The 26,609-nt window shown below is 39.0% G+C and overlaps 1 protein-coding gene across 1 annotated transcript in view; it reads left to right on the top strand.

Annotated features, from left to right (window-relative positions):
- Window positions 1-26,609, top strand: part of Usp24 (ubiquitin specific peptidase 24) — a 133,297-nt gene that overhangs the window by 28,019 nt on the left and 78,669 nt on the right. Inside the window, exons 2-15 of the mRNA XM_031378039.1 lie at window positions 5,507-5,672; window positions 6,888-6,955; window positions 11,065-11,208; window positions 11,812-11,934; window positions 15,051-15,086; window positions 15,791-15,856; window positions 18,555-18,620; window positions 21,515-21,589; window positions 22,142-22,300; window positions 23,273-23,387; window positions 23,574-23,677; window positions 25,814-25,921; window positions 26,070-26,165; window positions 26,261-26,422. Of these exons, the coding sequence (XP_031233899.1) occupies window positions 5,507-5,672; window positions 6,888-6,955; window positions 11,065-11,208; window positions 11,812-11,934; window positions 15,051-15,086; window positions 15,791-15,856; window positions 18,555-18,620; window positions 21,515-21,589; window positions 22,142-22,300; window positions 23,273-23,387; window positions 23,574-23,677; window positions 25,814-25,921; window positions 26,070-26,165; window positions 26,261-26,422 (1,488 nt within the window). The remainder of the gene's footprint in view (window positions 1-5,506; window positions 5,673-6,887; window positions 6,956-11,064; window positions 11,209-11,811; window positions 11,935-15,050; window positions 15,087-15,790; window positions 15,857-18,554; window positions 18,621-21,514; window positions 21,590-22,141; window positions 22,301-23,272; window positions 23,388-23,573; window positions 23,678-25,813; window positions 25,922-26,069; window positions 26,166-26,260; window positions 26,423-26,609) is intronic.

The raw sequence follows: 26,609 nt of genomic DNA on the forward strand, positions 1-26,609 counted from the left end.
CCCACTAAGTCAAATACTCTTTTTATGTGTGTGAGTTCAGTAGATTGGCATATGGAAGCTTATCTGTTTACTAGATTTTGCTTCTTTCTTTTAACAAAGGGTATTAACTTCTCATAGTGTACCCTGTACGAAGGAGCAGTGTGTCGTGTCTGTTTTTTTTTTTTTTTTTTTTTTTTTTTTGGCTTTTCGAGACAGGGTTTCTCTGAGTAGCCCTGGCTGTCCTGGAACTCACTCTGTAGACCAGGCTAGCCTCAAACTCAGAAATCTGCCTGCCTCTGCCTCCCAAGTGCTGGGATTAAAAGCGTGCGCCACCACCATCCGGCGTGTTGTGTCATTTTTAACTCCACTAGGATGGTTTCCTAAATAAAAACTAAGGTCATAACATTAATTTAAAAGCTTATTTGTAAATGTCCAGTAATTTTTAAAACTCCGCCCTCAGTTAAGATGTTGTCTCAATTTAAGTTGCTTCCTTTGCCTTTTTCAAACATGCTAGTTTGTAGATAATGAACTGCAACTCAAATGGCCATTGCTAATTGCAATTTATAGCATAAAAAGAAGTTAGGCAGAGACACATCTCTTTCGAGACAGGGTAGCCCTGGCTGTCCTGGAACCCCCTCTGTAGACCAGGCTGGCCTCAAACTCAGAAATCTGCCTGCCTCTGCCTCCCAAGTGCTGCGATTAAAGGCATGCACTACTACCGCCCAGCTAACACATTTCTTCTAGAATTCATATGCTAATCCCCTGGGGCAGTAGAGTCATACGCCACAGTGGCAACTTGAGAAAATAATGTGCCTTAGCCTGCATAGTTTGCAAACAGATGAAGTTACAGTTATAATTTTTTAAATTGACTCAATGTTCAGATTCTACCAGATACAGGAACTAGACCTCGTTTTTTGTTTGTTTGTTTTGTTTTTTGGTTTTTTTTTTTTTTTTTGGTTTTTTGAGACAGGGTTTCTCTGTATAGCTCTGGCAGTCCTGGAACTCACTTTGTAGACCAGGCTGGCCTCGAACTCAGAAATCCGCCTGCCTCTGCCTCTCAAGTGCTGGGATTAAAGGCGTGTGCCACCACCGCCCAGCTAGACCTCGTTTATATTTTCATATCTATAGTATGTATAGTAATAAAGTAATTGCATATTTAGGAAATAGCTTAAGATGTATATGTATACAACATTAATCACTGATTTTATTTTAGAACTGACTAATTTAGAAGCACATTTGTAATTTATACGTGGGCTTATCTGCATTGTGTTCTCCTTGATAACTGAATACAGATTTAATATCATTAATGGTTTGTCAGTTGAAGAGGTCATTCTGTTGTTGGTAGGCTCATTTCTCCTCTGCCTTAGTTCAGAACTGTGCAACTGTAACAAGTGCTGCATTCATTAAGCATTGTAAGCTATACTTTTAAAAGTAAATAATTTTCAGTTTTAAGTGAAATTAATAGTAAAAAATAAAGGAGTTCCTTCTTGTCACATATAAAGCTGGAAACACTGAGATATTGCTATTTGAAAATTAAGCAGTCCTGGTTTGAATGTGCTCTGTGTCTCTGCGTGGAGATCCTGGATTCTTGCTGCTTACCTCTCGCCACCTTTTGTCACTTTCTCCTCTCTAGACCATCCTCCTTAGAGAAGGAGCCTATGTGTCTGTTCTCTAGTATTAAGCACCTCGTCAGTAAACTATTTCTAATCAACATAGAATGAATGATCATTAATGGTTACTTTTATCATTTAGATTTGTTTAGATTTGATGCCTTTTCATGTCTAATAAGAAAATAATATATTACATCCTTGAGTTTTTCTTAAATGCCTTCCATGTGCTATGTCTGCTGAAACTATGTCACAGTAGGACAGTCCCAAGCTCCTGTGTGCGGTGTTTGTTTGTTTGTTTATTTGTTTTCCTTTGCTTAATATATAGTTTTTGCCAAGATCAGGCCCACCACACAATGCTGACTCAGAGTACTAACTAGGCCAGCCTGCCTGCACATGACCTCACACTGCTCTGTTTCCTGCCTCAGAAGTCCCCGTCTCTGTTGGCTGCAGCTCCACACAACCTAGCGCTGCCTACACTGTGCATCACATAGCTTTTCCCTCCTTTTTTAAAAAGAGGACTACCTTTGACAGTTTCATCCTTATGTAGTATGTCTTGATCATGTGCATCCCAGCTGTCCTTATTCCACACTAAGGAACTAACTACTTAGCAGGCTCTTTTTACCTGTCAGACCCATCACTATTTTTAAATTGTTTGAAAACTGTCTTACTGGCCACAGGCATTATATCTTATTACAGATCATAAAGTTCTACTCTGTTTTCAAATTCTTGCTAAGGGACTGTAATCACTACCCTTAATGTGTTAATTCTCCTAATGATTTTATTGAGATAGAATTCACATGTCATAAAGTATTTGTGCACAGGGTTGTGTGTACCATCATAACCACTTCACTTCAGAATATTTTTGTCACCTAAAAGAGAAACATCATGTCCTTAGTAGCCATTATCAGTTATTCCCTTTCTGACTCCTCAAGAGCTGCCAACCATTAACCTGTCCCATGTGGCTGGGGATTTGCTTCTTGCAGACATTTCACAGAAGTAGCATGATACAGTATGTGGACTAATGTGTCAGACATTTTTGATTTAGGATAACATTTTTAAATGTATTCATATTATAACATATCCATGTTTTATCCTTTGGGGAAAATATTTCTCTGATGGATATAACTTTGTGGTGTTAAATTATGAGTTTTGATGCATATTTGAAAAAGTTCCATTGAGGCCAGGTGGTGGTGGCACACGCCTTTAATCCCAGCACTTGGAAGCAGAAGCAGGTGGATTTCTGAGTTCAAGGCCAGCCGGGTCTACAGAGTGAGTTCCAGGACAGCCAGGGCTACACAGAGAAACGCTGTCTCGAAAAACCAAAAAAAAGAAAAAAAAAAAAAAGAAAAAGTTCCATTGATATGGAATTGAAATTAATTTTTTGTGCTTTATCATTTCTGTCTTATAATAGTGGATTTTTTTCTTTATTGAAGTTACAGTGTTTTATGGAATGGTTTTCTTATTGTCATGGGTGAATTATGGCATGATTGGAATTATATTTTAAACAACTCAAAGGTTTTGACCAGTCGGGGTTCCGTTTGCTTTCCTTCTAAGTTAGCATGGTGAAAACTAAAGGCTTGTCTTTCCCAGCCCGTTGAGAGTTGTATCTTTGCACGGGCTGATTCCCATTTGACAGTGTTTACTGTGGACTGACTTGGACTTAGGCACTTGCTGTGGAGATAAAAGGTGATGTAAAGTAAATACGGTTTGTGTCATTATGGACCCTGGTCTTGTGAGAGGTAAACATGAATCATAAGTAAGCCTGGTATGGTGGTACACACCTTTCATCCTAGCACTTGGGAGGCAGAGGCAGGTGGATCTCTGTGAGTTCAAAGACAGCCAGAGGTACCTACTGAGCCCCTGTCTCAAAAATCAAACAAACAAAAAACCATGAACAAATGTCCAGTTACATTTGTGATTAAATGCTATCCCTCGAGGGAGTACTTCAGGATGGCAAGAATAAGTTTCTGTATGAAATTTGCCTGATTTAGACAATCTTCAAGGAGGCTAAGGCAGGCAAAGGTGAGTTAGGATATGTAGTATACAGCAGCATTACACCCATTGGTTCTGCAGGAAACAGCCTTAGACTTCTCCCCATGAAACAGTTTGTCCCTGCCCGGGACATCTGGGGCTTCAGCTGGAACACTTACAACTGAAGGTAATGGCTAGAGTCTGGGATCTGGACCTTCTTTCCCTGGCTTTCAGGGCTTGGCTCTGGTGGTGCCCAAATAAAGCTGTTGGACAGGGTGTATGTAGGTGGCCTCTTAGTTATCCTGGACTTCTTCAGTACATAGTATCTGGGTGATAAAAGAGTCCAGGGCACTATTTCAAAGAGCCAGGAGGCAATATTCCCTTTTCATGGCTTAGGCTTAGACATCAACCTGGACACACAGAGCCCCACTTACTTGAGGGCCAAGGGAAGTAAGGTTTTTGATTATGAGAGTAGCAAAGTGGTAATTCATAAGTATTAGTGTGTTGTGCCTCTCAGGAAGCTAGTAGATCTTAGAGAAACAAGAGTACAGAAAGCTGGAGAGGGAGACAGAAGATAGGTCATCCACAAGGCCTTGGTGAACATTTTAAAACTGCTTTTAAGGACATTAAGTATTAGATTTGTGCTTTTTAAGATCAGTGTAGAGGGCTGTCTGAGGTGGCCTCTTTCTCCACCCCACCCCTACCAGTTAGGAAGCATGTAAAACAATCCAGGAATAAAGTGGGTTAGGAGGTGGCTGTGGAGACAGAAGTACACGGAGTTGAGAGGAGTGAAGGAATTTAGGCGGAATGATGAGCTCTTGAGGCATAAGAAAACAAAGTGTTAAGTATGCTCTCCTGGTTTCTGATTTACTCCCCAACAAATGGGCGATTTGCGAGCAGGAAAGACAGGAGAAGTGGACTGGAATAAGGAGAAGCACATGGCCTTGGTTTTGGAACACATATTGAATGGAAAAGATATTAAAGAAGACTATTTGTGAGCCTGTAGGTCAGAAGAGAGATGAATGCTGAGATAGAAATTTATGGATCATCTGAGGCTAGTGAGATAGCTCAGATGTTCAAGAGTACTTGCTGCCTTGCAGAGGACCAGAGTTTAGTTCCTACCACCCACATTGGGAATGCTGACAGCCTGTTAACTTCAGGGGAATCCAGTGTTCTTTTATGCCATCATTGGGCACCCACATGTACATAATACACACACACACACACACACACACACACACACCTTTACAAATCAAAAGATGTTTATCAAAATTGTCTATGGGTCATAGTGGAGATATGGAGAACAGATGAATATAAAGAGAATGACTGGAACAGAGAAGAGGCTTGATAAAGGAGAGGGTGTAGAGAAGGAAAAACCAGACCTTCAGGTAGGCATGGGCAAAGGAAGAAAAACCTAGCTTTTTAAGAGAAGTGTCAGGCAGAAGATCAAATATTCCTGAGAAGTTTTGGGAAAAGTTTGAAGCATGGTGGTTGGTTTAAAGCTGTGTAAAGTTCAGTTGTGGGCATAACAGCAGCCTTTGGGGGAGTAAGGACTCTGGGATCCCGATCGGGTATCATCAGTAATTCTCATCAGTGGTGGGGAGATAAAAGCAGCAGGTTACATGTCTCCTTCAAGCTCATCCTCATAGTTAGAGAGAGAAAGAGTAGCGTGACTGACAGTGACATAGTTTTAATATTTTACAAAGAGAAAGTGAGAATTCAAGAGAAGGATAACCTTTGAGAGGGAGTGGGGATATCAGAATGGTAAGTTGAGAATTTCTGTAGTTTGGTGTAGTTGTAGTTTTTGAGAAAGATGAATTCACACTATTGGTATACATAACTACCATTGATTAAGTATCTGCTCTATGTTAAAGTCTAAGTATTTGACAGGGCTCACTAATTGGAGTGGTTTTTTAAATGCTTATCTCTCTTTTTTTTTTTCTCAGAAGAATGATGAAAATGGAAATTGCTCAGGAGAAGGAATTGAATTTCCTACAACAAATTTGTATGAGCTGGAAAGCCGTGTTTTGACTGATCATTGGTCTATTCCTTACAAGCGAGAAGAATCGCTAGGCAAATGTCTGCTGGCTTCTACCTACTTAGCAAGACTTGGTAAGTTTCCATATCGCAGGTGTTTGTTGTAGGACATGAAGTTTCATTGTTGGTCAAACACAAATTATTGTCTGATTTTGGTCACACCATTTATTTTCTCAGTCTTTGTCATTCCCTGTGGGATGGTAAAAGCTTTGACTAAATCAGCTGTTTTCATTTTTAGTAGAGCATAAAATTACTTATAGCATAATTGAAAAGCTTTGTAGAGATGAAAATTAACTTTTCCCCTAGCAGATTCAAGCACTTCATATTTGGGCTCAATTCAGGGCTCTTCAGAATAGGAAGAGTGTCGCAGTGCACTTCCCTAGCATCCGTGAGGCCAGGGCCCTGAGAGAGAGAAGGAAGGAGTGACGGGGATGGGAGGAATGCAATTTACTATCATGATTAAAAGTAAGATGCATCAAAAATATTTTGACAGGCCTAAATTTAATCTCAGCAGACATTTATGGGGCATTTAGTATTGATTTCCCAACACTGGCAATTATTAAGAGCCTGTTAGGATACTAGGCAGGAATTCTGGAAAATGGAATTGTTTATCAATGTTCCCGATGATAAAAATCCATTACTAAGTTTAAGAGATGAAAGCATTCTGGACCCAGTGAGTTGTCTCAGTAGTAAATGCCCTTGCCTCCAAGCCTAATGACTGAGTGGTAATGCTGAGGCCTAGATTGTGGAGTGGAAGGAGCCTTCTGTTCCTGAAGGCTGCCCTCCAACCTCCATCCATGCATTACCCAGCTCCACAGTCAGCAAGTGGAGACAGTAGCCTGAAGAAGCCATGCATTCTTTGACAGTAGGTTCTTCCATTCTCCTAGCATTCATTACTCGATGTTTGTGTGGTGCTAGGCTTAGTTCTTTTGTTTTATTTACACAGAGTTCATTTGTATACTTTAGGAAAAAAGAGTGATTTGGGCATGTTTCAAATATTTGTACTTTTATAAATGGCTGTTGAGGCAGTTAGTGGCTACTAAGCAGCTTCTGGAGTTTTATCAGATCATGGAAGCTGCTGTGACATGGAGTCGTACCACTGCATTTCAGTCTAACTCGTGTGTGCTTGGATGCTTTCATTATTTCTCAGCATACCATGACAGCAGGATGCCTGCTTTTAATAATTGCTTAAGAATCAAAGTTTTGAGATAAAGGTCTATATGTATTAATTTAGAATAAATATACAATGTCTACAAAAAGCACTTATATGCTCTTATTTGTTTAACCAAGGTCTTTCAGAGTCAGATGAGAATTGCAAAAGATTTATGGAGCGGTGTATGCCTGAAGCATTTAAGAAGGTAAGGAAGTGTGTTGATTTGATTGCTGGTAAGGGCAAAAGTAGTGACCTTTTAGTTTTAGTTTTAGGAATTTATGCATATGTAAACATCTATGCAATCAGTTCATGAATCTTGCTCAACTGAAAATTTCTCTAATATGAAATAAGCTCTGAATTTGAAACAGCAATAACTTACTTCCATTACATGTAAGTGTTTACACTTGGTAAATATGACTCTTACTTCCTAATATTTAATAGCTTAAGAATAGACTAATTTATACTAGGGGATTGTATACCTCAATAAACTAAAGGTGTGACACTTAGTAAGTTAGTGTTCATTACCCGAGTCAGAGCCACTTCATGTTAATTGTTTTTTGTTTTGAATTTTAATTTTTTGAGATTATAATATAATTATCATTTCCCTTCTTTCTTCCCTCCAAACCTTCCATGTATTCTCTCCCTTAATTTCTTTCAAATTCATGGCCTCTTTTTCCTTTAATTGTTGCTATATGCATATATGTGTGTGTGAGTGGATAGATAGATAGATAGATAGTCCTAAATATACAACTACAACTTGCTTAGTCTGTTTTTATCAGATCATCATGGAAATGTCTCTTTGCATCAAATGAAGACCATAACAGAAAACCAATCAAAATGCAGTATTATGGAGGCCAGTTTCAACCTACATATCTGCAACACAAATCTTGCACCTAAGGCTCAGGGATCATTATGCTTATTGCTTTACTAAGGCAGAAACATTTTAAACTATTAAAAGTTTGTTCTTCCTGAAAAACATGACATGGATGAGGACATCTTTTGTCAAAGCCAGAGTAATAGGCTTGCTCCTCATTCTGGTTACTTCTCTTAGACAGCCATTTTCTTCAACTAGGACACCATGGACTTGGCTTTCCAAAAGCAGTCTGACTCAGCCTGACTCTCTTTTCAGGATCTGAGTCTTTTTCCTCACAAGAGAAAGGGCTATGTCACAGACATTGCTATTTCCCTGGCAAAAAGCCAAGTGTTCAGTGGACTTAGCTGGAGTGAGTGTCCCACAGTCTTGTACTTAGAGGTTTTGCATTCATTTTTGTTCCATATGCAGATTAAGTCACTAGACCTACAGATGGATGATATTTGTATTTATCTTAAAACTTAGTGACACAAATGATCTATTTGTAAATGGTTATTCCTATTTGCACTTTAGTATACTATCCCTTGATTCAAGTCCTAAGCAATAACAAAATTAATTTGAGAAACAAAATGGTTTAATCTTTGAAAAAAGGGGATAAATCTCTCTAAGTTGTCATTTAGGTAGAAATTATTTAGAATCAAGGTCTGTCCTTTAGACGAACTTGTTCACCAATTTATAATTTTAAATAGAAAGTGCTCTTAATAGCTTTAGAAGTAGCAGACGTTCTGTAGCGTATACTGACATGTGTCATAGTATGAACATAGATGTACAGAGAAGGAAATGCATGTTTATTTAGTCATGGGAAACAACTTAATAGTTTAAAAAACAACCTGTAGGGGGCAAGAGATTGCTCAGCTGTTAAGTACACTTGCTGCTCTTGAAGAGGACCAGAGTCTGGTTCCTAGCACCTGTGTCAGACAAATACTTGTAAGTCTAGCTCCAGGGGACATGGCACCCTCTTCTGGCACTCACACACATGTGAATAGGAACACACAGACATACACGTGCACATAAATAAAACTTTAAACAAATCTCTAAGCAAGAAAAGAAAACAGCCCTTAGGTTGAGAGGCTCCCGATCCAGAAAGCTCTGTAGTGAGTATCTGACAGAGCTGCTTGGAAGGACCGTTTCATATTGTGCCCTTACCTGATAACTGCAGTCAGGTTCTGGTTGCTTGCTTTTCTCTAAAAACCATGCGCACAGATAGGCTGAGTTTTATGAATTGCCGAAAGTTAAAGTTCCTCAGGGTTTAGAACTATGAAGAAGACTTTCCACTCTCAAAATTCGGCTTGCTTTCTTTGATTAAGTTAGACCAGCAGGCTTGGGTGTGCCTTTAGGCGTGGCCTCCACAAACTGGCAGTGTTCAGTCTATTTGGTGCTGCTTTCTGTAAGTGCTTCCTAGTGTTAGGCTCCTCTTTCCACCTCCTCCAGCCTTTCTAGATGTCGGTTCTAAAAGCATAGAGAAAGTGCAGGGAAGGGCTTTGTTGTTACGGTTGCTCTTTGCTTTGACCTTCCAGCTGACTTGTTTATTCTGCAGCAGAAGTAATCCAAGCCAGCTCCAACTCGTGCTTATGTTTAACCCTTAAGCCCATCTCTACAAAAGGTGCTGCCTGTCTCCCATCTCTTCTACAAGGTAGAACTTGATGTTCAAAGTGAGAGCGAACTAATGAGATGAGAGCAGAGTGGTGCATTTTATTGTTGAGATCACATGAAGCTTCATAATCAATGCTTCATTTAATGTGTAATTTTTAGGTATAGGAGCAATATACAGTCACTGTTGCCACAAAAAATAGTACCTTGCCATTTTATATAAATGTAGTCTTTGGAGTTTTTTCTCATTTGAGCTAACAGTGCTGAACTGATCGATGTTTTAAAAATGTAGAACTGGTGATGCACACCTTCAGTCCCAGCACTTGGGAGGTAGAGGTGGGCAAATCTCAGAGTTCAAGGCCAGCCTGGTCTACAAAGAGTTCCAGGACAGCCAGGGTTACCCAGAGAAACCCTGTCTCAGAGGGAAAAAAACAGAGAAAAGAAAATGTAGAACCAACGTTCCTTTCTACAACTACTGAGATCTGGGTTTGTCCACAGTCCTCAGTGCGACCAAAGTAAGTTTTCAGTGCAGACTGTTTTTCCTATAAAGGGAAATCGCCCAGAAACGTGGAACTAGCTCCCTAGCTCACTAGCTCAGTGGCACACAACTGTAATTCCAGCATTGGGAAGCTAAGGAGTTGAATTGGAAGTTGGACTTAGCCTGAGCTGAGACCAAATCTCAAGAAACAAACACTAAAAAAACCAAACCAACAACAATAAAAAAAGAAAACACCATCCATTTAAACAAAAAAGCATCCTAAAGATTTAAGTGTGATGCTTTGTGTCCTCATTTTCTGACCCGTCAGTTAGTCTTGAATTAGGTGTCCTAAGACTGAAGAGTTGAAGCCTCCAACTTCTTTTATTTTAATGAATCTAATAGATAGACCATTTTTATATTTGATATTTATTTTACAGTAAATAGATTCTAATATCTTATTATTTTGAGCTGTTTTAGATTTGCTTTACCATTTAAAATGTTAACTTTTACTTTTGTACATACCAAAAAGGGAAATTAAGATACTGTAAATTAGTGGAAGTATTAATAAAATTTGTTCATATTGAGAGTTCTTATTAGTGAACAGATGAGAAGATATGGTCCTTCTGAGATATGAATGATATAAACTGAATATATATATATATATACATATATACATATATATATGTATATATATATATCCTTGAAACACATCCTCTTGTTCTTAGATTCCAGAGCTACTGATCAATGTTATCTTGGTGACATATATTAATACCTTACCACTTGTAAAATGTCCTTGTTTGTTATATCTTTTGATCTTTGTGACATCTGAATGAGATGAGCAGTAGTCATGCCTCACTAGAGATCCTTTTGTTGTGTAGTATAATAAGAACAGTGTCTCTGAGACCTTGAGAACTTTATTGAAGGCCGCATCAGTTAGGAACCAGTAGTTTCCATAGTAGATGTCAAGTTTCTGTTTGCTTTATATTACTTGGTTTACTGAAATAATAATGAAGAACAAAATAAAAATTGTTTTAATGCCAGGCATGGGTTCTCTTGTCTTTAATCCCAATACTTAGGAAGCAAAGTTCTGTGACTTTGAGGCTAGCCAGGTCTATATAGTGAGTTCTAGAGTAGCCAGTACTACCTAGAGAGTCCCTGAAAAAAATTGCTTTTAAACAAACTGCTTTGCTCTATAGACATTAAAGTTCAAAGTTTGAGATACATGAAGAAGCTGGGTTACAGTTACTAGTCTTAAAACCATCTGCATCCAAAGGGTATTTTGGTCGTACATTTTTGACTGTTGGAGATCTGTTTGGTAAACTGTAGGTTTCTTGTGGTTTTCCAAGTTATACTCTAGATTCTCTTGTTTTTGCAGCTCCTGACATCAAGTGCTGTTCATAAGTGGGGTACTGAAATTCATGAAGGAATCTACAACATGTTGATGCTACTAATAGAATTGGTTGCAGAGAGGATGAAACAGGATCCAATTCCCATTGGTCTTCTAGGCGTGCTTACAATGGTATAGTATCTTGAAAATGAGCGCTACTCTTTTTGTTTTGATTTAGTGGAAGATAATATGCTATTCTTCTACTTGTAACTAATGACATGAACATTTTGTCAGAGAAGTATGAACTTAGCTGTTAGAATCCTTGCCTTTAGTTTAAAGCAGAGCAACCATCATGTTTGGAAGAAATGCTTCTCTAGTTTTAATAGATTTTCAGTAGCTTTCCCTGGTAACTCTCTTATTATTACCATCTTAAATATATTTACAGAGAGTTCCACCTTTTCTCCAGTTCTTGTCTTTCTCCTCAGCTTCATTGTCTCCACCTCTGTCATTTGGCTGTACCTGTGGAAAGATGCCACTCAGGGATGCTGGCATTGCTTTGCCTGAAGTCAGGCCTCTCAGGCCACCTGCTCTATCTGCCATGGCATGGACACTGGCAGGGCAGAGGAGCATCATGGCAGTCCTTCGCTCCTTCACTAGCTAAGGCCTGAGCTTTGCCAGTGTGCTGCAACAGCTGCACTAGTGGAGGAACCAAAGGCTGTATTTTTTATCTTCTTTTCTAATGCTAATATGTTGCTATAAAAGTAGGTGACGTTTCTCTGTTCTCTTTGAATCTAGGCTTTCAATCCTGATAATGAATACCACTTTAAGAACAGAATGAAAGTGTCTCAAAGGAATTGGGCAGAGGTGTTTGGAGAGGGAAATATGTTTGCTATTTCACCTGTATCTACTTTCCAAAAGGTAAATAGTTCTTTTTCACCTTTTTGATCCATAAATATGTTGAAAAAAATCCATAAATAGATTGTCTGTGCTTCAATACTGATAATTTACATAGAAGACTTAAAATCATTTGGAGATAAAGGATAAATATTGCATCTGGTTAATAGAATATCCTAAAATGTATTAAAATTCTTAAGAATTATTTATTTTTCTATAGCTATTAAGTAATGTTATGAAGAATCTTTTTATCTGAAATTATATTTGGTGAAAGAAATTGCTTCACTGGCCTACATACTAGATTATCAGAGCCACAGTTTAATTGGTGTCCCAGTTTCCTAGAGATATTTGAGAGAGTAGACCATTTGAAATTACTTGAAAGACTAATTCTACCCAAAAAACCAGAATGAAACTAGTCATCAGTGCTAGCTAGACTTTTCTTGCAAACACACAAGCACTGAAACTTTTGTTCCTACATTTCCAGATCCAGTGTCATGATAATGGAAGGTCTGCCATGTGGCAGTAGCGTTATACCCACAAGACGGGCATAATCTAAATGTCCTCTGATACAGACACTGGATTTTAAGAAACAGTTGAAATGAGTCAGTTTTAGTTGTTAGGTACCGGGACCATCACCTTAACAGAAGCACATTTGATTTAACCGCTTGATGTTTATCTGACATTATTCTAGGTTTGGGAAATAAATAACAATACTCCTTTACTCCTTGCTTTTATCAAAAAGTGTAGTATTACATGGTTCTTGGCTCATGATTATTCTGTACAGTATAAAAACTGTCTTTGATAACTTTCCAGTTTTGAATGACTTGAGTGTTTTTTTGTACTGCATTTTTTTAGATTTGTTTTTATTTTGTTGTTGTTTATTTTATTTTATGTATGAGTGTTTTGCTGTGTGTCTATCTGCACACCAGAAGGGGACATCAGATCCCTTTATAGATGTTATGAACCACCATGTGGTTGCGCCACCACACCCGGCCTGTATTTAGTTTTGTACTTAACATTTAAATCTTTAACTTCAACACACACACACACATACACACACACACATGTGTATTTTGTGTGTTTTGTTTTGGAGACAGGGTCCTGTATAGCCAGGCTGTCCTCGGACTCCTCCTTTTCCTGCCCCTGCCTCCCAGCTGTTGGGATTGCAGGGATTACTTGCCATGTTACTGGGTCCTTTCTGCTACCCAGCTTTGGTGCAGGCCTTCCTCTCTTTGTACTGTACTTTTTCTAAGGAGTGTCCTCCGTTCTCATTACTGTAATGTCACCTTAGTGATGAGAACTTTCTCTTTGCAGTTCAGGCCCTTCTCTGAGCACGCCTGAGTTAAGAAGATGACCCTCTCTTCTTAGTTGCCATACAGAGTTCTCAAGATTCACACGCCTGCTGGGGCCTTGCCATTGCCAGCCAGCCTCCCCTCTTTTCTATTGAATAAATAGCATCACTGTCTATCTCAGTGCTCAAGCTAAAGCAGAGTTGGCAAACTTGACCTGTTTTCTTAGTTCCTGTATTCGAACCATAACCAGACTCTTTGGTTTAAAACCCTGCAGTGCCTCCAGTGTCCGCTCTGTTTGCATCCGTTCTGTTCCACACACCACCTGTCCTGTCTTGTATACTGCATTAGTCGTCTAACTGGTTCTCGGAAAGCTTCCCGTCCCATCTTGTACACTGCATTAGTCTTCTAACTGGTTCCCGAAAGCTTCCCAGTCTTCTGCTCTCTCGGGCCATTGCATTCTCATCTGAACTTCAAGGGACCTTCTTAGAATGTAAAAACCACACTGCCTGTCCTTGACACTTGCGTGCTGTCCTGGCCTTTACTGCTGTCTGCATTCTTACCTGTGCCATTCTCCTCAGCTCATCAAGTGCAGCCTGAGGGAGAGAGAGTTCTCTTAACGTTTCACCTAGAAGACTCTTGTGCCTTCTCCAAATAGGCTTGAGTGCTTCAGCCTTCTGCTTTTAGCCTTCTGTCTTGTACAGCACCACTTCGTGTAGAGAAACCTCCTACTCTTTAAAGGACCCTTTGCTTTTTGTTTTTACAACTGACTTATAATTCGAATTGCTTGTGTATGTTAGCTTTTAGCTGCTGCAGTCTGAGCTCTGTGAGAGCGGGTATGCTGTCTCTTTCTACCTAACCCTAATCCCTGAGTGCATAGCAGAAGAAAGAAGGGAGCGCCAGTAAGGCCTGGTTAAGGGTAGTGATCATAAGGCTGGAGGTGAGTTCTAACCTCGGACTTCCTCCTTGTCTACGTTTTAGGGAATAATTTTTAATTTCTAAAATAAACATTTCAGCCCTGAGTGGTGGTGTGCCCTTGCAACCCCCAGCCCTTGGGAAGTAAAAGCAGGAGAGTGAGGAGTTTAATGCTAGTCTCAGTTGTGTAACAAATTCAAGGCTAGCCTGAGCTACTTGAGATCCTGTTTTGGAAAAACATAATAAATAAAATACAACTTTCTTAGAGAATTTAACTTGAGTTATTCTTTTCCTTGGAGAACTTAAACAACAAATTCCAGCTGCCCCTAAATGCATGAATGCTCCTAAATGTGGCAATCCTACAAAGGTCTAGATTTGTATGCTTCAAAAATTATAATGCCAAAGACTTTGAAAATCTAAACTTAACTTACATGCTTCAAAAATTATAATACTGTAGGGGTTGGAGAGATGGCTCAGTGGTTAAGAGTATTGGATGCTCTTCCAGAGGTCCTGAGTTCAATTCCCAGCAACCACATGGTGGCTTACAACCATCTGTAATGGAATCTGATGCCCTCTTCTGACATGCACCACACACACACACACATATATATATATATATATATATATATATATATATATATATATATATATATATAGAGAGAGAGAGAGAGAGAGAGAGAGAGAGAGAGAGTACTCATACATAAATAAATTTTAAAAGTAAAGGAAGAGAGAAAGAAAGGAAGAAAGAAAGAAAGAAAAATTGTATGTAATGTCCAAGGTTTACATTAAGAAACATCAGGGGAAAGACTTTCAAAGTATGTTTCAAATTTTAATGCTTTTCCTTCAGATTTCCCATTTAGGAAATAAAAATGTGAAGGTTAACAATGGGGGGGCTTTTCTAGTCCCATATTAATTTTTGGATTTATTTTCTTACAGGAGCCTCATGGATGGGTGGTGGACTTGGTAAATAAGGTATATATACGCTTTTATTTATTTGGCTTTGATATAGTATTCCCAATTTCTAGTGTGACTCTTCTGGTAGTTGGTTATTTTAAACAAATGATACCTATGGAAAATAATCAAGTATTAGTTATTTTTCTGTTGCTATAATGAAATACCATGACCAAAAGCAGTGTAAACAAAGTTAATTTTGGTTCACAGATCCAGGGGCAGAGTACATATGGCATGGCAGCAGGAGGCAGGAGCAGGCAGCTGGCTAATTACATCTGATGTGCACATACACACATACCAGAGAGCAAGCACAGGAAGTGAGATGAGGCCATAAACTTCAAAACCTGCTTCCACAGATATACCTTCTGGAAGGCTGCACCTCCTAAAGTTCCATAGCCTCTCCAGACAATGCCACCAACTGGAGATCAAATGTTCAAATCCATGAGCTTATGGAGGATAGTTCTCATTCAAACCACCACAGATAAGAATGTCTCACTGAGGAGAAGTGTTGCATAGTTCCCTCCCTGTGTGTGTAATATACAGCTGAACACCAAGGCTTAGCTTAGTTCACCTTAACACATCTTGCAGTTCACATTAGAATTGCATTCTGGGCTTCAAAGATCAATCTCTCAGCATAGTGGCAAAGAGAATGTTAGCTTTAATTCTTTGCTCAGATTATTACTGTGGAGCATTTAAAAAATAACTCGTGCCTGCTTTCTTTTCAGTTTGGAGAATTAGGAGGATTTGCAGCAATCCAAGCCAAACTCCATTCAGAAGATATAGAACTTGGGGTGAGTCAAACCATTCCCTGTGCTTGGTGTGCAGTGCACTTTATTGGGTTGGTGAATGTTAAAGGTAAAACGTCTGGGGAAAGCTCCATCAGTAGAGTGCTTGTTGTGCAAGCATAAGAGCCTGAGTTTGATACCAGGACCCACAGAAAAAGCCAAGTGTGGTATACATTGTATAAGAGCCCCGGGGTATGCTGCTTGCCATAATTGGACCGAAGCAGAAGTTCTGTGCTGAAATTCCAACCCTAAGTGTTAAAACTTGGGCAGTTCCTGTGGGACAACAACTGATGGACTCCCCTGGTCCCTCTTTGGAAGAAGACAGAAGAGACACTGATGAAGTAGTAATACAGTGACCTGCTTTTGCTGCCATACGGTGGCAAGCTTTGTCTCCCTGCCTGAGTCACTAATGCTGTTGGATTATCATTCATATTAAGTATATTGGAAATGGCTTATTGAAATGAAAGTTAATAGTGATTTGAAAAAGAAAAGAGAAAAATCTCTTCAGAGACAGTTTGTCTAGTTTATTTGTCTCTCAAATGGCTGTTTAGGTATGAGTAATATTAGAAATTAACTTCATTTCTCAAGACTGTAAAAACATTCAATAATTTTCTAGTGTTTAAACAACAAAGAACAACCCCCCCCCAATTTCTGCTCTACATGAATGAACACAGGAGAAGGGTGCACACATAGTACTTAAGGTTTATTCTCTATTTGGTATTAAGTGTTGTGGAGTTTAAAACCTTAGGTCAGACCATTTTGCAGAATAGCCTTTGTGGGCAACGGTGATCTGGAAGGGTGCAGTGAGGAGAGAGTGGCCTCCTCGGTCCTCGGTTTCATAACAAGTATAATTAAAGTTTCATGATAAGAGCCTGATTTCTGGCCAATTAAGAAGGTAGCTGTGTCCCAGAATAAATTTAGGCCATATGATAAGACTGTTGATATCATAATTTTTAGCTTGAAAAGTATTGGGAAAAATCATCACACTCTCACCAGCACTAAAGAATGAAACTGGTTGACCCCATGCACGCGCCTACCCCTGCTCTTCTCTCACTCCTGTCTCTCCTCCCACTTCACTTCTCTAAAACAAGCTGCTGTCAAGCTGTACACAGTAGTACTTTTAGCATGTCATGGGCATCGTTCCCAGTTAGTACACTAATGCTCTTAGTGACTCCAGGCTACTTGTGCAGAGGCTGTATGCACCATGATGCACCTACTGTCATTGGATTGGTAGTTTTTACTACTACAGAAAAGTGTTCCTTATATATGTGTCTTCATGTAGATGTGTTTGTAAAGGATCAATTCTTAGCAAGTAAGATTTCTGGATTAAAGACTAAAACGTTTCAAAATTACAGTTGACTACTAAATCTCCTTCCAAAAAAAGCTATACTGCCCAGCTGGACCCTACAAACCCATTTTGCAGTATGACCGATAATGCTAAAATATCTTTTAATCTGTGATTTTTCTAATATAATTGGCAAAAATGGTATTTTCTGAATTAATTTGAAGTGCTCTGCTATTCTGGGAGCTAGAGCATTTCTCCGTGTGATTACTGTCTATTGGCATTTCATCTGTAAATTGACTTTTTAGATTCCAAGTAGTAAATCATTAATTTCAAGTAAATCATTAATTTTTAGGAATTCTTTTAATTCTAAACCTATTTTTGTGTGAGTATATGTGTATCTCTATGTTAGTGTGTGTGGCACGTGCATGCAGGTCAGAGAATAGGTTGGTAATGCTTTTCTCTTCCCACCATGTGGGTGGGTCTTGAGGGTTGAGCTTAGATCATCAGGTTTGGCAGCAGGGACCTTTACTGCTAAGCCACCTTGCCAGCCCTGTTTATGTTCATGGTATCAGAAATTACAAAATTTCCTTCATGGCTTAAAATTTTTTAGACTCACTTAGGGAATATTTTCCCACTTCAAGGTTACAATTTTGTTTCTTTTTATGCTTTTATAATTTGTAAAAATTGGCTCTTGATTTATTCAGTTTACTTATGTATTGTATAACAGGGATCTAATACAATTCTCTCAAATAAATAACCAGTTGAGACAAGATCCTCTTTGAATAATTCTTGTTTCCATTATCATTGGTGTTTACTAGTTTTGTCTTATCTCAGAGTCCTGAGTGTGGGATTTGTTCTTTGACACCTGTTGCATTCTCTGATTCTGGGCTAATACAGCCATCTTTAATTACTAGCCATACTACTGTTAGCACTGTCACTGTTGTCTAAAATCCTCTGGCTTAGTTTGATATCTTTCACTCCTCTGCATGGAATCAACATGTCCAGCAAAAAAAAAAAAAAAAAGCCACTGAAGCCATGTTTGGAGTAGCAGTAAGCATGTAGGTCAGTGAGTAGAGAATTGACATTTTTATAATTGCTATTTCCCATTCAGGGACACAATGTCTGCACTATTTATTTGGGCTTTCTTTCGTGTATTTTAGTAACATTTTTTTTCTTCAAATAAGCCTTAACTTTTTAGAATCATTTCATTCAATCTTTAGGGGAGTTTTGTTGACATTCTGATTTTAATGTCTAATGTTTTAAGTTGGGTTGTCTTGCTGTTTAGGAATTTAGACATTGTTACTTCCTGACTCAATCAAGTCACCATTCACGTTATTCTCAAGTACATGGGAAGGGACTTGCTTGATTTTAAGTGCAAAGCTGCCTCACGTGTGTCTTACTGTCACTGTCTTCCCTCAGGCCGTCTCAGCACTGGTGCAGCCCCTAGGGGTGTGTGCAGAGTACCTCAACTCCTCCGTGGTGCAGGTAGGATGAAGTCCTTTGTGTCACTGCCCAGGACGTGTGAAACAGGACGTGTGAAACAGTAGCTTTTTGTTATATGGTTGTTCAGAATGGCTCTTAGTGTAGAATAGCTTCTGTTTTTCAAGGTAGCAGTCCTTTTACTGACAGTGTTGTCAGAAAATAAGTTTTCTAATAGTAAGGAGACTTGTAACATTTGTTGTTGTTGTTTTAAAAGATGGATTTTTATCAAATATAGTTTCTTAGTGTTATCTTTTCTCTAAAGAAGGGGCCTGTATCCCTGTCTTCTTCACAAAGTTGTTTCGGGGTCTGTTTCTGTATGGGTTCTCCTAGATCAGCTTCGACCATCAGCCAGGCATGCTCACTGCCTAGTCTCTCTCTCCTCGGAGTAACAGCTTAGTGGCCTATCATGTCTGACTTCTTCCTTTGAATTGTAGTCTATCAAGTCATAAGTAGTAAAGCTGTGAGTGTTCCAGTTTGTGTACATGCATGTGTGCAGATACCACCATGCCTCTGGAGGTCAAAGGACTCTAGGGTCCTTCTGTCTCCTGGCATTGGGGTTGCAGGCATACCACTGTTCCTTTAAGAAGGGTGAGGGAGCCCTGCAGTCAGGATCTGAGCTCAGCTCCTCATTACGGTTTGTTCTTTACTCACTGAAGCATGGTCCCTCAGGTTCTCAGGGTTAATGCTGAAGGCCTTATACTTTCATGTTGCTCTCTGTTTCTGTTAGTAAGTTACCAAACAAAATGTCCTATCAGAATACCTCCATTTAAATTTTATAAGTAAGTCTGTGAAAGCTCGCATACATATTGAAATTGCATCAAGCATAATGCCCCTGGGGACCTTATTTCTGTATATACTATTGTTTTTTGCTAGTACATTGTTTTGTTGGGGACAGATTAACTGGAGTGATGCTTTTTTTTTTTAAGTATGTGTAAGAAATTTCTGCTGTCTCTCAATGTAATGTGCTTTTCTTTTAAAAAGATCTATTTCTTTTATGTATATGAATACACTGTAGCTGCACAGATGGTTGTAAGCCTTCATGTGGTTGTTGGGAATTGAATTTTAGGATCTCTGCTCACTCTGGTCAAACCTGCTCGCTCTGGTCGGCCACAATTGCTCTGGCCCAAAGATTTATTTATTATTATACATAAGTATACTGTAGCTGTCTTCAGATGTACCAGAAGAGGGCGTCAGAGCTCATTATGGGTGGTTGTGAGCCACCATGTGGTTGCTGGGATTTGAACTCAGGACCTTCGGAAGAGCAGTCAGTGCTCTCACCCGCTGAGCCATCTCGCCAGCCCCAAGTGCTTTCTTTAGACATCAAAGTAATATGTAAAAATTTTTTAAGGAAAAAAGCAAATTTAGATATTTTCTTAATTCTGTATATTGATGTCAGTTTATTAAGTATATCAATATAAAGTTTTTTGTTATGCTTTGATTTTTGAGCTGGGGTCTTATGTAGTCTAGACTAGCCTCAAACTTACAGTGTAACCAAGGACAACCTTGAACCTCCTGCCTCTACTTCCTAAGTGATAGGATTACAAGTGTACATACACTACCAGATCAAGTTTATTCAGTGCTGAGCTCAAATCTAGGAATTGATGCTTTCTTAGCTAGCGCTCTACCAACTGAGCTGCAGCCCAGCTCACATCAATAGCTTAGCAACCAAAGCACCAAGACAGAAAAGACAAAATAATTTGAGGGTTTTTAAAGATTAGAATTATAATTAGTAATTCAATTAGCTTAATGAGTCAAGCTAAGGGCTAGCTTTTAAATGTATGTAGTCCATGTAAGAAAATTTAACATAAATACTCTAAATACTAATTAGTCAAGTTCTTGAGAAGCTGAAGATTGTGTGTACACACACATACCTGTGAGCAGGGGGCGCTTGGGGTGAGAGCTGGGAGAGGGTAAGCTACAGCTGCTGTCCTCTCTGGTTCTGCTAACCTGTCTTGTCATTTGTGTACACTTCAAGGACATGTTAGCTGCCTTATGTTGTCTCCATGATGTAGTGTAACTAGAAGCCTGTGTTGTCCCTCCTGCAGAGTGCTGACAGTAACAGCGCCTGTCTCCCAGCGTGCCAGTGAGGACCGAGTGGCCTGGCCTTGCTGACTAGAGTCCTGACTCACTTTGTAATCATAGCCCACAGACCGTCCTGCACTGCCGGCTTCTGTGTGAAGGAAGAAGTTGTGTCTGGATTAGTGATTGAAGACATTTTCACTCACGGACCATATATTCTTGCTTCTGACAGCCAAACACTGTTTTTCTATCTAATTTTTTAAATTGCTTATTTCACTGGAAAGTCATTTTACCTCTAGTTACTATTTTACTGTTTCTCACGGAACAATTTAGAGTTGAATGTGTGATTGTGTTCTCATTCTGGAGCACTGTGTCCTGGATCTCATTCATAATAAAGTAGTTTGTATACAGAATGTTTTACATAGTCTATGCTTACTTGTATCCATTTTTAAAAGTCAAATATAAAAAATATTATAAAAGTACTCGTGCCAGGCCTGGGAGTCAGAGATAGGCAGATTTCTAAGTTAGAGACTAGACTAGTTCCAGACCAGCCAAGTCTACATAGTGAGACCCTGTCTCAAACAAACAGAAGGTTTTGCCATACTTCTTACGATTTTAAAAGGCAAGGCCATGTGTCTTGAATTGTTCTTCAGATGACTCTTACATGATGTAGTGAGGAACTTCGCTTGTGTTACGTTGAAGAAATAGAGGCACTGAATCAGTTAAGGGCATGTGGGATGGTCAGCTAGTTAGTGGTGGCACTGCCAGCTAGAACTTAGACCTTTCACTGTGCCCTCTCCTTTGTGAATAGCAGGTGAGGAGTAGCCATTGTAGCATCGATTCAGGAGTTCTTTATAACTAGTGTTTTATGTCTATAGCCTATGCTGGACCCGGTCATCCTTACCACAATCCAGGATGTGCGGAGTGTAGAGGAGAAAGACCTCAAAGACAAGGTAATTACTCCCTAGACAGGTAGAGCCTAGCACTGCTTCGTCCATGATCGCAAAACCAAGTCTTGACAAATTCCCATGCCACTGCTTTCTGGATCCTCTTGATATGCTGTTAATGTCAAATTAATTAAAGTTTCCTGTCCCTCCCCCAAAAAACTACTTTCAAAACAACTGAGAATAGTGTTGTCTCAGTAAATAGAACAAATATGGTATTCTCAGGAATGATACCTAATTCAGAGTTCTAACATAATTTTGATAATATTACAATCAGGCTAGATTAGAATCATATTGTATTTTTGAGTGTATCTGAAGTTCTTTAGAGTAGTTTTGACACAGATGAAGACTTTCCTACTTTGAATCCCATCTACAGCAATCCTTTTTCCTTTCTTTGCCCCCACCAAATAGCTTTTATTTCAGAGAGTTAATTGACCATGTAAATATGTGTTGTCTCCTGGCCACTGTTAGCCTGCTATGTGTGTCATGAGAATTAATATCAAGATGTTTTTACAGTTTTTGTTTGTTCATTTCTGTTTTTCTGTTTTTATTAAATGAAAGAGGTTGGTTAGCATCCCTGAGCTCTTGTCTGCCATTAAGTTACTTTGCATGCGCTTCCAACCTGCCCTGGTGACGACTGTGGATGATCTTCGCCTGGACATCCTGCTGCGCATGCTGAAGTCACCACACTTCAGTGCAAAAATGAATTCCCTCAAGGAGGTAAGTGTGCACTTGACTCACATGTGTCTTTTAATAGAAAGATGTTGGAAGAAGATAAATTCTCTTGACTCTGAAAGACAGAGAAAATAGTGGTACTATGTATTAATTGTCTGCTAGTGAAGGTCATATTTGTATTATTTTCAAAATTTTCTCTCTGAAAAATTGTTTTTTTGTGAAATTTCCTACAGTATCCTTAGATATTTACTAAGGGAAATTCTTTTTATTTGACATATAACTTTATCTTCTAGCTAATGGTAGGACAAAATGAAGTATCTGTAATAATAATGCAAGTCTAAGCAAAATGCTAAAAGTACTTTTTCTCAGCTTCCTAAAGTTTATTTTAGTTCTGCTCAAACGATGTGGTTGGGTTCAATGATGGCAGGTTAAGCTAACAACCTAATTCATGAGTCCAGTTAGTTTTCTGATTTTTGGCTCTAAGTCAAATGAGCTCCTTCTGGATCATTTTAAGTGAAAAGAAGACTTTATTGAAAGGAACTAAGACGTTTCACATCTCTGAAGGCTTGGGTAACCAGACCATGAGCATAAGCAAAGGCACGTGTGAACGAGGACAGTCTGAGCAGCCAGTGCCAAGACTCTGTCCGGGCATCACTTTCATTCCAGCTGTCTGTCCTGGCCACAGATCGTCCACAAGCTTCACCTGGCTTTCCATCACCAGAGATGGGCTCCTCCTTCAGTTATAAAATGTGGAGGACAAGTCATGGTTGCAGTTTGGGTTGGGTCCTTGTCATTAAGCCAGCCACAGGTAGTCTAAGGATTAAGTGGAGCTCTAAGAACGCTTCCATTTTCTTTTTAAGGAGATGTCATAATTAGTTATTAACTTTTAAGAAATATGCTAGTTTTGAAATATTTTGATTAATTATTAGACTTCTATAAGTGTATAAAATGACCATACATATGTGAGAGAAGATTTGATTATGCATATTTATTCTCATACTAATGCTGTCATTTTAGGTAACAAAACTAATAGAAGACAGTACTCTATCCAAGTCTGTGAAGAATGCTATAGATACAGACAGATTACTAGATTGGCTAGTTGAAAACTCAGTTCTGTCAATTGCACTGGAAGGTAAGTTGCTTTCAAAAAATAAAAATTGTAATTATTGACATATAAATTATTTTTACTTTTAAAAGGTATAAACATCTTGTTTATTTTTATTAGTCTTTAGGTAATCTTAGGAAGTTATTATTGCTTTACACTAATAGAGTTGTTATTCACTGCATCTGTTTCCCCCTCTGACGTTCCCTCTATTAGGCAACATAGACCAAGCACAATACTGTGATCGCATAAAGGGAATTATTGAACTCTTGGGCAGTAAATTGTCACTAGATGAACTCACTAAAATTTGGAAGATACAAGTAAGTTGAGCAGAATTATTTTTGCCTTTTCCTGATATGTTTGAACTATAGGAAAGCGGGTAGTGTGGTGGGGAGTCAGTCAAACCAGGGGACCTCCTCTGGTTTGCACTAGGTCAGCTATACCTTGTTGGTTTTATGGTTTATTAAGATTGCATATATAGGGGTAGGGAACTAGGGAACTTAGCTTAGTAATTGGGCACTTGCCTAGTAAATACAAGGCCTTGGGTTCCATTCTCAGTCCCAGAAAAAATAAATTACATATATAAAAGGAATATCATACTCACAAGACATTTCAGAGTTTATTCTTATTTTTTTCTGTTAAAAAGGTCAAAGCCTTCCAGAAAGCTGTGTGTCAGCTAGTGCAGAGCTAGGGATAGGTGTGCAGCTTGTGTTTCTCAGTCCTCTTACTTTGCTTTATAATTCTTCTTATTTAGTCTAATACATGAGTTTGATAGTAACAGCAGGTTTTTAGATTTCAGCTTTTCAGAACTCATCAGTGTGATAGACTCCAACATGGCTCTCCTTTTCTATTCTCATTGCTTCCGTTACTGTCTTTTTTTTCTCCTAGACAAGTTCTAGCTGTAGTTGCTGCTGGTCTTAAACTTGAAATTCTCTGCCTTAGTTCCTTGAGTGTTAGGTTTATAGATGTGTTCCATCATGCCTAGCTAACACTCCTTCTGAAAGTCCCTGTTAGCTCATTCTTCTGCTTTGTTTTCTCTCCATCAAGCCTTAATCTTTTGCCCTTTCTCACCTCAAAAGCTTTCTTTCATTAGTCAGTTTCATCCACTCCTGTGGCTTTAATTACATTTGTGTGTTGCTGACTATTAATCACTAATTTAGACTAAGCAGTGTAGCATCTAAATATGTACATGCCTCACCTTCATGTGTACATCTTACCAGAGTTTCAAGTTGTAAGTTCTAAGTCATAGTGAAAGCCAGTGCTCTTCTTACCTGTGTCCACTTAGTTCTGTAGCAGTCAAAATCTGTTTGGAAACAAACTGCTAGGCGTTTCAGACACATGGACTTGGTGCTGGGGAATTGTTTACAAAGCATGCATTCATGTGGCGAACAGGCATATGTGCAGATAAAATACTCACATAAATAAATTTTTATAAGTTTAGAACAAAAACAAAGTATTGCTAAGATGGGAGACGTCTGGGAGGAATCTCTTTGAGAGGTGCAGACAATGAAAGTGGGCAATGCCACTTGCACTAGCAATGCCAGAGCCCACGCTGGCCCACCAGTCCTATATTCATTCTCTGAGTCTGAACCTGAAACACTCCTTCCTCTCCCAGTACTTCCACTCACTGCGTATCACAGGAAGTTAACTGACAGGGCACTGTGGGAGCACTTAGCTGATTCCCTTCCCAGCAATACAGAAAGGGTTACAGTTGGGCAGGATTGCAGAAAAGCACTCCTAGGTTCCTAGACTTTACTTCCCATACCTGGCCGCTGGCCTTGGTAAATACCCTCATGTATAATGTTTTCTCAGTATATATTCTGAACCCACATCGGGTGAAGATTGGGGTGTGGGACAGAGAGACAGAGAGAGAACGAGAATGCCTGCTACGTTTAATGAACAATTACATATCCATAGTGGTTGTAGAGAAAGTTAACGAACCTGCATGACTGAGGTCATAAAATGAGTATCAGACCCTCAGTATAGTATCAGTCTATAGCTCTGATATAAACTTACTGGCCATTGGGTCAAAAGTACTGGTTGAAGTCATAAAGATTTTATAAGCAACATTTAAAATGGGGCCAATAATACTCTCAACTGAAGCCCTGGTTGCTAATCTGTAAAAAAACACTACACATATATTTGCCTTGTGATTTTATCAGTTCAAAATAAATCTATTTGAATTTTTGTTGAAAATATTTTATTCTCTTCCTAAAATAAATATCTGACTGAGATCTTGATTCTTTTACTTTTTCACACGTAAAAGACATAATGCTCCTGGGAGTGGAAGTGCAGCCAGGTGACCATTAGTAATAGTTGCTTTGTGTAACTGGCCAGTGTTGTCATGGAAGTGAGTGCTAATCAGACTGCAATCACTATGTAAGTTGTCAGCAAGAAGACTTAGGTTTTGCCAAGTCCCGGTACTTAACTTTCTCCTGGCGTCTCCTTTTTTCTAGTCAGGACAGTCATCTACAGTAATTGAGAACATTCACACAATTATTGCTGCAGCAGCTGTGAAGTTTAATGCAGATCAGCTTAATCATTTGTTCGTCCTCATTCAGAAGGTAAAGTTTAAACTCTGAGTCCATCCCCCAGCAGATGCCTTTAAATGCACTTCTCTTTATTAACCTTTTTAGTTCAAATTTTAACGTTTTTGCTAATTTTACCAGCTTGACTGTGACACCTCTGTGTCTTGTCTGTTCTCCTGTGCAGAGCTGGGAGACTGAGAGCGACAGAGTGAGACAGAAGTTGCTGAGTCTGATTGGACGAATCGGCCGGGAAGCTCGGTTTGAGGCTACTTCTGGAAAGGCAGGAAAATCAAATGGATTTTTCTAGCTACAAATACTTAAAACGTTTCTTCTATGCCTATGAGATGGCTCATCATACTGGTGCTATTATTGCAGGTGTTGGATGTCCTCTGGGAACTGGCTCACCTTCCAACCTTGCCCAGTAGCCTTATTCAGCAAGCCTTGGAGGAGCACCTCACCATCCTTAGTGATGCCTATGCAGTGAAGGAAGCAGTCAAGAGGAGCTACATCATTAAATGTATAGAAGACATTAAAAGGGTTGGTTTTGGCTTTACTCAAATTTTGTTGTCAGAGTAGTAATATTGTTTTGAGTGATTAGAGCCAATAAAATTTCCTCCCTATTATGTAAATTAAGTAGAATGTCCTATTTGGAAACTTTTACCTTAGAATCCAAATTTGGGGCTATAGGTTTTATTTTTACCAAGTCACTTATATATCACTGAAT

This window comes from Mastomys coucha, unplaced genomic scaffold (assembly GCF_008632895.1).
Source record: "Mastomys coucha isolate ucsf_1 unplaced genomic scaffold, UCSF_Mcou_1 pScaffold18, whole genome shotgun sequence".
Taxonomy (NCBI): domain Eukaryota; kingdom Metazoa; phylum Chordata; class Mammalia; order Rodentia; family Muridae; genus Mastomys; species Mastomys coucha.